Source organism: Taurulus bubalis (genome assembly GCF_910589615.1).
Source record: "Taurulus bubalis genome assembly, chromosome: 3".
Taxonomy (NCBI): domain Eukaryota; kingdom Metazoa; phylum Chordata; class Actinopteri; order Perciformes; family Cottidae; genus Taurulus; species Taurulus bubalis.
In genome coordinates this window covers 12,872,922-12,881,698 of record NC_136591.1, presented here as the reverse complement: position 1 = coordinate 12,881,698, position 8,777 = coordinate 12,872,922, and the positions used below count along the sequence as shown (strand labels likewise).

General features: G+C 45.4%; 2 protein-coding genes across 3 annotated transcripts; one reads left to right on the top strand and one right to left on the bottom strand.

Annotated features, from left to right (window-relative positions):
- Positions 1–1,529: 1,529 nt before the first annotated feature.
- LOC306733693 (RNA-binding protein 4.1-like) lies at positions 1,530–6,416 on the top strand. Of its 2 annotated transcripts, XR_013770953.1 has the most exons (6): positions 1,530–1,541; positions 2,028–2,454; positions 2,611–3,277; positions 4,782–4,859; positions 5,111–5,200; positions 5,286–6,416. XR_013770953.1 is itself a non-coding variant. In XM_079214974.1 (4 exons), exons 2-3 carry the CDS (start codon positions 2,046–2,048, stop codon positions 3,255–3,257), a joined length of 1,056 nt encoding a protein of 351 aa, XP_079071100.1. In that variant the 5' UTR covers positions 1,530–1,541; positions 2,028–2,045; the 3' UTR covers positions 3,258–3,277; positions 3,530–4,154. The 2 variants fall into 2 exon arrangements, 1 of the variants encoding a protein (XP_079071100.1); XM_079214974.1 differs by lacking the exons at positions 4,782–4,859; positions 5,111–5,200; positions 5,286–6,416 and adding an exon at positions 3,530–4,154.
- tifa (TRAF interacting protein with forkhead associated domain) lies at positions 6,417–7,636 on the bottom strand. Its single transcript, XM_079214976.1, has one exon. It carries the CDS (start codon positions 7,575–7,577, stop codon positions 6,990–6,992), a length of 588 nt encoding a protein of 195 aa, XP_079071102.1. The 5' UTR covers positions 7,578–7,636; the 3' UTR covers positions 6,417–6,989.
- Between the last annotated feature and the right edge of the window lie 1,141 nt (positions 7,637–8,777).

Sequence of the window (8,777 nt, the reverse complement as noted above, 5' to 3'; positions counted from 1 at the left end):
AAATGTGTCTCAAGCTATTGTCAGCCATCTCGACTGTTGTTGGATCCACAAAGACACTGGACCTGAGACGTCTTTTCCTCTTGGGTCAATGCTTGATCCTGTAAAAGCACAGGCACCTGTACAGCATCAGAAGTATTTTTGCTTTTTTTTTTTTTTTTACCAAAAAGTTAAAACATTCATTCCTTTCTAATCAGAAACAAGTACAGGAACATTTGTTAACATGAGTGACACTCAAACACAAAAGGAGAGCAGCAGCAGTGAGGGACCCCAGTAAGAGGACTGTGAGACCCTGTGGACAGCAACTGTTGGCTGGTCACGGCCTTTTGGCAGTATGGTAAGCCATTTGTTGAATTTTAAAAAAAACAAAAGGGTGAAACTTCTGGACATCTGACCCCTCACTCCCTGTGGTTCTGTTTGTATTCCCAGTATAATCACACATACCGTTCATCCTTACCTTTTGTTACTGTGGAGCTGGAGGTGAACTTGTTTATGTGGACTCAAAAGGGAAGTCTCATCTTTCGGGAATACTTTTTAATTCTGCTTTTGGGATTAATCGGAGAGGTCCCACTAGGAGTGACGAATCCCAGAGGACTTGTCCCTCCTGAAGTCTCCAGACAGCAAGGCAAGTTTATTTGTATAGCACAAGTGGCGTTTGAGGAGGATGCATGGATGAAATTTGCAGCATTGTCTGACAGTTAATACCTAATCACTGCCAGTCTGCTTTGCTGGAGTCTGACTCAAAATTGCTTGACTACTCCACGAAAAAGCATGTATGTGTCGACTTCAAGCGTTGTTTATTTGCCTAATCTTAGAATATCACAAATCACAGGTAATTTCTTCCTATGTCTTTTCACTGATATATACTTGGTGTGTTTGTAATTTCCCATCTTACTGATTTTTATCTTGCACATGTGGAATGTGCCTGACTCAGTTCAGATGAGCTATTGCTTCACATGGACGTTGTGGACCAAACAAGGGGCATCCAGAGTAAGATAATACAATGTATGTCCTATAGTGACAGAAATCCAGTTATACTTTTAAGTGTCATCCCGATTGTGATTCACTTCCTTCAACAGCGGGCTTTTTATTGATTGTATGGTGTAAAAGGTACGTTGTCCCTGATTCTTCACTGACTCAAGTCCTCGTGCATCTTAAATACAGTAGATATGTATGTAACGTGACCAAAAGATAAAGAAAATAAGCAAACTGCGTCTCTCAAATTATAGATTCACATGTGATGTGACCGCAAAACATGAAAAAAAAATATGAAAAAGAAGAATGACGTATGCACAAATGTAGTTATTAAAGTTGTAAATTGGAAACATGTTGAAAACAAACTTTTCGAGCGAGCCGCCATGATGAAACGCCTTATCCGCATAAAAGGCCCTTCGTGTCTTCAGCCAATCACGGCGCGTGGGCTTTGAGTGACACGTCAGCGCACCAATCAGAGCCCTACTTGTGCGCTCATCGCCAGCTGGTAATCCACTGGGTCGCATCCTGGCCAGTTTCGACTTCGTTGTGGCGCCGAACAGAAGCGAGATGTGAGTAGTTTCGTATTTACGCCTAGTTATATTCGTTGCGTTTGCTTTTATTACCGCTGTGGCTTCACACGCATTTCCACCGTACCTGCACGAAGTATCGGCGGCCGAACAGAATTTAAATTGGTTATAGTCGCACGAGACAAAATGGCTAACTGAGCTAATGCTAGCGCGCTATTACAAACCATTCAAATGAAACGACCCCGGCTCGCGGCTCTCTGACCAGGAAGTGCAAACATGGAAGCTTCTTCAACTTAAGCTTATTATTTATGTTTGTAATACGTTAGCTGTAATTGAAAGTCGATAAGTTTGATAAGGTTATTCTAGTTTATTGTTTTCCCCGGTTGCCCCCGGCAGTCGTCTCGATTACACGCTGTCTATTTCCTGGTTATGACGTTATGGATTCACCATTCGCCCTCTCACCGGTTACTTTCCCCTGTTGACGTTACGTTGCTGGCCTGTGTTTCATTCTGTTTATCCCTTTTACAGAAGTACACTGGAGCAACCATGGTCAAGATTTTTATTGGCAACCTGTCCCAGGACACTGGGAAGGAGGATGTCGAAGCTCTGTTTACCCCGTTTGGCACCGTGACGGAGAGCGCCAAGTTTAAGAATTATGCTTTTGTCCACATGGACGACCGAAAGTCGGCCACCAAGGCCATCCGCGAGCTCCATCTCTACAAGCTGGACGGCCGGCCCATCAATGTGGAGCCCAGCAGAGGAAAGAACCCGGGCCCTGTGAAGCTCCACATCGCCAATGTGGAGAAGGGTTTCGACAATGAGCTCCGTGAGCTGTTCGAAGAGTACGGCTCAGTCAAGGAGTGCTCCATTGTCAAGAACTTTGCCTTCATACATATGGCCAATTGTGACGAGGCCATGGACGCCATAAAGGGTCTGGACAACACAGAATTTCAAGGTAGGTCAATTTGATATCTTATCCATGAATGAACGGATTGGAAGTTGTTTTTTCAGCGGGGGGGGGGGGTAGGTTGTCCATACTGTTCGTAGGTTGTCCATACTGTTCGTAGTCTGCCTTTCTAGATCTGAAGGACATTGATTTTCTCTCTCCCAGGCAAGCGCATACATGTTCAGGTCTCAAAAAGCAGACCTAGGGGGGGGCCCGACGAGGAGGAGGACTATCCGCATCCGCATTCACATCCGCCTCCACCAAACAGAGGTGGCTATTATCCTCCACGCTTCCCAGGGGAGCGACCCGAGCCTCCATTCAGAGAGCGCATGTCCGCTTATGCTCCGCCGCCGCTGCCTCCACCTCCCCCGCCCCCAAGACGGGCGCCGTATTCCGACCGTGGCTACGGCGAGCGAGAAGCCTATGGGATGGTCGACTACTATGAGAAATACAGAGCCCGGCCTTATGGTGCAGGGTTTGATGACAGGCGCTCCGGCATCAACCCCCCTCCTCCGCCTCCTCCCTCTGCACTGGTTAGGGAACGCCTCGGAATGGGGGCCCCCAACCCCTACGAGCGTGCGCCGCCCGCTCCGCCCGCATACATGACCAGGGACCGCAGCCCCATCAGACGAGCCCCCCCGCCGCCTGCGATGTCGGCTGGTAACGGGTACCCCTACGAGCGCTCCCGTCTCTCCCCACTGTCCAGGGCTCCGATGTACGCGGCCCCGATGTACGCGGCCCCCCGGCCCAGGGACCCCTACTCGGATGGGTCACAGGCACCGCCGCCACCACCGCGATACGCAGGCTATTAGGCCCACGAGAGTAACTCAAGGTGAGAACGGAGAGTGGATGATTCCTGATATGATTAATCGCATTAATAAGAAGTAGACCTGGTGACTTATCTAAATATATACCCAAATCAATTCGATGAGCTGCATTCCTTAATTGCAATAGAATCACGTTTGAACCCATCAGCCAGTGCTCTCAAGTCCTAATATATTGTTGCTTTAGCATCAAAGATCAGTCTTGCGCGACTCCTGACTAAAACCCGCTCCTTGACATGTGTGGTGTGCTCTCTTTCCAGGTTTAGAATATGACAAGGTCGTCGTCGTCTGCTGATGTACGTGGCGCTATACATCCCCCTCGTCTATGGCGGATTGCGTTGCGTTCGCCTGAGACTTACTGGAAGATACTGTATTGCAGACAGCCCCATACTTTAAAATATATGATTCCATGTCTACAGTTCACACATTTCTCTGAGCTGTTCATGCTTCTTCTGTTCCTCTTGCTTGTTTTACTGTTCAAAAAGTGTTGTGCAGAATAGGATGCTGGCTTAGGTGCTAAGTGTATTTCAACGAGACGCAGTACTGTTAGTGGTCAAAATCCTCCTGCGCTTCGATCTTTCTAAATTAATTTGGCCTCTAGGGAAACTGACATAATTTCATAACAAGGAAAGTCCTTTTAAAATGATTAAATATAGTCTTTGTGGATTAATGTGCTAAAGCCAAGGTTGATCTCAAAATACGTTATAAATTATTCAGTGAAGAGGCATGACAGGTCCATAGTTCCAGTGTGGTTTTGTTCTTTTTAAACTTTGTGTTCTCTTTTCTTGCGAAAATAGAATCTATAGCACCATTATGTATGATTTTATTTACTTTACAAGTTGCTTTTCATTTGAAGGGTTTTTAATAAACAAATCAAACCAAAAACTCCGTTTTAACTGTGAAATTATTCCTCGTTGCGGTAGGCCTTTTTTGTGTGTCTTACTCGGCAGGTAGCCGCCATTCACCAGACCAGATATACTTCGTAATACCCGGCCGTTAAATCTCACGTGCTTCACACCCTTCAGAGTTCATCCTCTTGACACATGGTGGGAGACTTTCGCCGGCCCCAGTCAACCCCAGTGAGACTTCTGGGGAAAACATGTGCAAAGTGGGGGGGGGGGAAACCAATTTCTTTTTTTTTGCGGTTCCCTCGACGTTTACTACGGTAAAATCCATCGCTACTTTCTTGAGTCGTTGATTTTGATTCTCACGTCCCCTCTGTTGCCCTCCGAAAGTGTCTCTGCGCGGCGTCCTCTGCAGTCCGTTGCCTTCCTTGTGTCAAGCCAATACGTTATTTTCTTCTCTCTTCCCCTCCCCACCCCCAGAAGTGGAAACAAAATCAAATGTGCTTTGCGGCGACTCATGCGAACATTTATTCTCCATTCTTTTTGCATCTTCCATTTCCTCTGTCGCGTTCACACTACACTTAAGTCGGTTATTGTCTTCTCATATATGTTGTATACCACAAATTGCATGCAGTGTTGGTATTCTTAGTATTTTTGCTCTTTGTAGGTTGTTAGACTCAGTGCAGGAGAGGCCAGCTCATGGTAAGTCCTCCCTGGAAGACGGGCAGCATCCAGTAGACTCGAGGTAGGCACAGTTTAAACTCTTACCCCTTAACACCACGTACTAATATGATGCCTCCCTCTTGGGCTTTTGCATTCAAACTGCAGTGTTCCCAGAAAACTTGTGAAACCTTGACTTTTTTTTTAATACTCTGGCACAGGAAAAAATGACCAAATAAACCTTTTTTTTTTAGTTTTATGTTGTTGATGAATGACCCTCTGTATGAGGTAATGACGTGACGAGTGGGACCGCTGACGCTGTCTCTTTGTCTCCAGGCCGCTCTCTGCTCTGCCGACTGACTATCTTGGAGGGAATCCTCTGAACGTCACAGGAATGAGATGGATGAGACGTCCCGGTAGTTCAAGGTGACGCGAGTTCACTGTGAAGTCCACAACAGAACTGTTGATTCTGTGGGCAGTCAGTGAACGTGTCTTTTGGTTTTGTTTACAGGAAGTGGCTTTTGACCCTCGGTGACAGTTTGGTGGATCTGGAGGGTACGTCGTGGAAAAACCTGCACTGTCATCATATTATTCTCTGCAGTTGATGATATCTCAAACTGACAGGGGTCCCTCTACCGACCTGATGGAAATTTGATGTGGCTAAACCATATTAGTCTCCTGGAATTCATTGCATGGCCATCTTTTATATAGTCTATAAACTATGATCCTAAAACTCCGTACGTTGGGTTACTGTATGAAAGCAATTTCATACAAATGTTTGTAGCATTTTTTTATACATAAATTGTCATTTAAGATGGATAAAACATTGTATGCATAGTGTTATTTAGTAAAAGTTCGAACATGATAAACCAGAGAAAATAAACCTGTTTACTTGTTTTAGTCAGACACTCTTGCTTTCCTTTTTCTTTTTTCCTAAAATAATCTAGCAACATGGTTAAACTTTCCCCGTTTTTGATATACTGAAACGTTGATAGTACAAACGGTAGTCTACATTTTGTTACATTGTTCTAACTGTTTTATGATTTTTATTTTTTTTTAAGATTTGGCAATGTCCTTCTCGCTGATAAAACAGTTTCTCCCTTCCCGGCTGGATAATTCCTATTGTTAAAACAAGATGTCGCAACCTGGCAACTGAAATGAAATCCTTCCACATCTGCCAAAGAATGAGTAGTTACTTTCCCGCTTCCTTTTTTGGGGGGGGGTTTGCTTTAACGGTTATTTGAGTTCAAATGAAGCTGGGGGGGGGTACTTGCAGGAAGGCTGCTCCTTCCTGTAAGCACCCTCCCTTCTTGCTGGACTCCAGTTGAGGGACATCATATCCGGAGTGTGACCTCTGACTTGAGGACCAGGACTCCTATTGGGTCCTGCCAGACCGGACGAGCAACTACACGTCTGAACCAGTCCGGCCTCACGCCGTCCCCGATGCCGGCTGCTGTTTACTGCAAATATCTAAAGAGCTCACATCGCTGCCCTGATGTAAATGAAATGCAAGCAGATAGAAGATTCTATAGCAAGACTGGGCTTTGTTCTGAGAGTCTTAAAAATAAAACAATCCTGTCTACGCAGCTTGCTCTGAAATAAGTGGTGGAGGGGTAATTAAGTACTCAAGTGTTGTACTTAATTACATTGTTATAGTACTTGTACTTTAGTATGTCCACGCAATGTTACACCACTACAGAGATAAACTTGCATTTGACTCCTACATTTATTAGAAAGCTGTAGTCTCATACATAATATTATAACACTGCAATCAGATGAGTATACCAGTAATAATATATTTAAAGATTGTATGGGGATAGCTTTGCTTAAAAGAATACTTCATGAGATTGAACATGCGCATGCTTCCAAAGGTCAAGAAGGGAACTTTTGTTTCAATCAAATCTGCACATACCTGTTCCTGAAATGTGAGATGTCCAAATATGTGGCTCATGAAGTGTTTGACAACTTGTTTTTAGCATGTGCTCAAGTTGAAAAAGTAGAAAATAAACATCTTTGAAAGTTACAGCCTTTAAAGCTTTAAAATGTGCTGCTTTTTGATCTATAGACATGGAGTAATATATAAATATATATACAGTATATAAGCAAAAATAAAGCTGTGATTTCACATTACAAAGAGGGATTCATCCGAGCCTGCATGCTGTAACTAACAGAACAACCACACAGTGCAAGTTGATGACAAAGTAAAAAAGTCTCATCATGAACGGTACATGGCCGTCTCATCCGTCTCGAGGGGGTCCTCTCGCAGTTCTCCTGGGACACTGTCCATCCGTCTCGAGCCTGCCTCCATGACAGGCGTCATACTGGGCCCGCACGTGCACGTCTCCCTGGACGGGGGCGTCGCCAGCACCTCGAGCTCAACCTCGAAGCTCCCCTTGGCCTCGCCGGACTCCCGGACGATCAGCATCTCGTACTCCCCGAACCGGACCAGGGCCTTGTCCGGGAGCTCCGCCCTCTCCAGGTAGCCCAGCGCGGTGCTGTTCACCGACAGCCGGCCCCGCTGACTCAAGTTCTGGATGGCGAACAGCGTGTCCGGGCTGCGCGGCGTGCGGTAGGCGTGCAGGGCCAGCTGCTTGCGGGACACCCGCGCGTCGGCCAGGGCGAGGGCGCAGACCTGGGCGTCCCGTCCCAGCCGGAGAGGGTCCTCCGCCGAGTGTCTGCTCTTGGTCCCCAGAGGGAGCAGCTCGTAAAGGCCCTTACAACTCTGCTGGGGGTGGTAAAGCTGGACTCGGAGGCAAGTCAGGAGGTCCTCCTCTGTCTCCATCGTCTGGGACACAATATTCATCGCGGAAGAAGAACAATGAAGATCCTGATGAAATCAGCGGAGGACGGATTGACCTGTTGACCTTTGGTGAGGGAAGACTGCAGGGATGAAATAAACACTAATTAGTCCAGTGAGATGACGTATCGTATCAATCCAAACTAAAGTAAAGTAACACATGATCCACTGCTGTTATAGATGCACGTGTCTTACCTGAGTGTTGAGACTCCACTTGAATTAGAAGGTGCTTTGACTCGATGACACCCACCTGAGGATCACCCAGACTAACTAACCGTGCTGCTGCTTCCGGGAGACACTTCCTTTTCTTCTGCTCTTTTTGTTTTCAAGCTTCTCCTCTGGGTTTCGTCACTCCCACAAGAACCAGCGCGATGCTGCTTTCAAGTGCGAATTAGGGGTGAACGAAATCATTGTTGAAAACACTGACACACAAGCACGCATAACTGTGATTTATGTGGACCACCGGCTCAACTCACAATTGTGTTTGACCGGTGAAACATTTGAAACAATTCAGCCAAACGTAAGTGCAGAAAAACGTGTAACCAGTTCACTGATTAACAGACCATTAATTTAGAGCTGACTTATCTGTTTTGTATCAATTCACCTGAATACACTTACGGTGCAGATGCTCGGACTTAGAGTGAGCTAATGTGCAGATGCCTCATTGAATTGTTGGATATTAGACATTTGTCATTCTCAGGGGTTTAATAGGCTAATCGTTGATTACAATGCTCGTTTTTTTAGGGCACTAATCGCAAACACTGTTGTTGTCTAACATACCATTTTAAGACCGGTTCTTGAACGTAGCTTTACAACAGAAATGATGTAACTTGAAAAAGAAAGGAAGAGACACTAAAGTTTCAGTCGATACCTAGCGGGAACAATACGCTCTGCTATAAAACTACGGTTACATATTAAAACAGGACGGTTGATTAGGAGAAGTGATTTCTAAATTCCATTCCTTTAGTGCCAAGTAAATACATGAAGCAGTACAAAGTACGAGACAGAGTGAATTATTAACAACATTTATTTTATAATTCGGACAATAAACTAAGGCATTAACTACATGTTTTGTTGGCTCGTTTTTAACTTTATATTGCATACAGAATTAGGGAGACTTCTATGTGACTTATAGTCACACAATGTGTTATTTAAACCCATAGCACGGTACAGGCCTGGACTGGGACAAAAATTCGGCCCTGGACT

What these genes read in the sequence shown, in the direction of transcription:
- tifa (XM_079214976.1), bottom strand. Translation starts at nt 7,577, where the DNA reads ATGAATATTGTGTCCCAGACGATGGAGACAGAGGAGGACCTCCTGACT.
- LOC306733693 (XM_079214974.1), top strand. Translation starts at nt 2,046, where the DNA reads ATGGTCAAGATTTTTATTGGCAACCTGTCCCAGGACACTGGGAAGGAG. An exon ending in GGACAACACAGAATTTCAAG is followed by an intron (nt 2,455 to 2,610) that starts GTAGGTCAATTT and finishes TCTCTCTCCCAG; the next exon opens with GCAAGCGCATACATGTTCAG.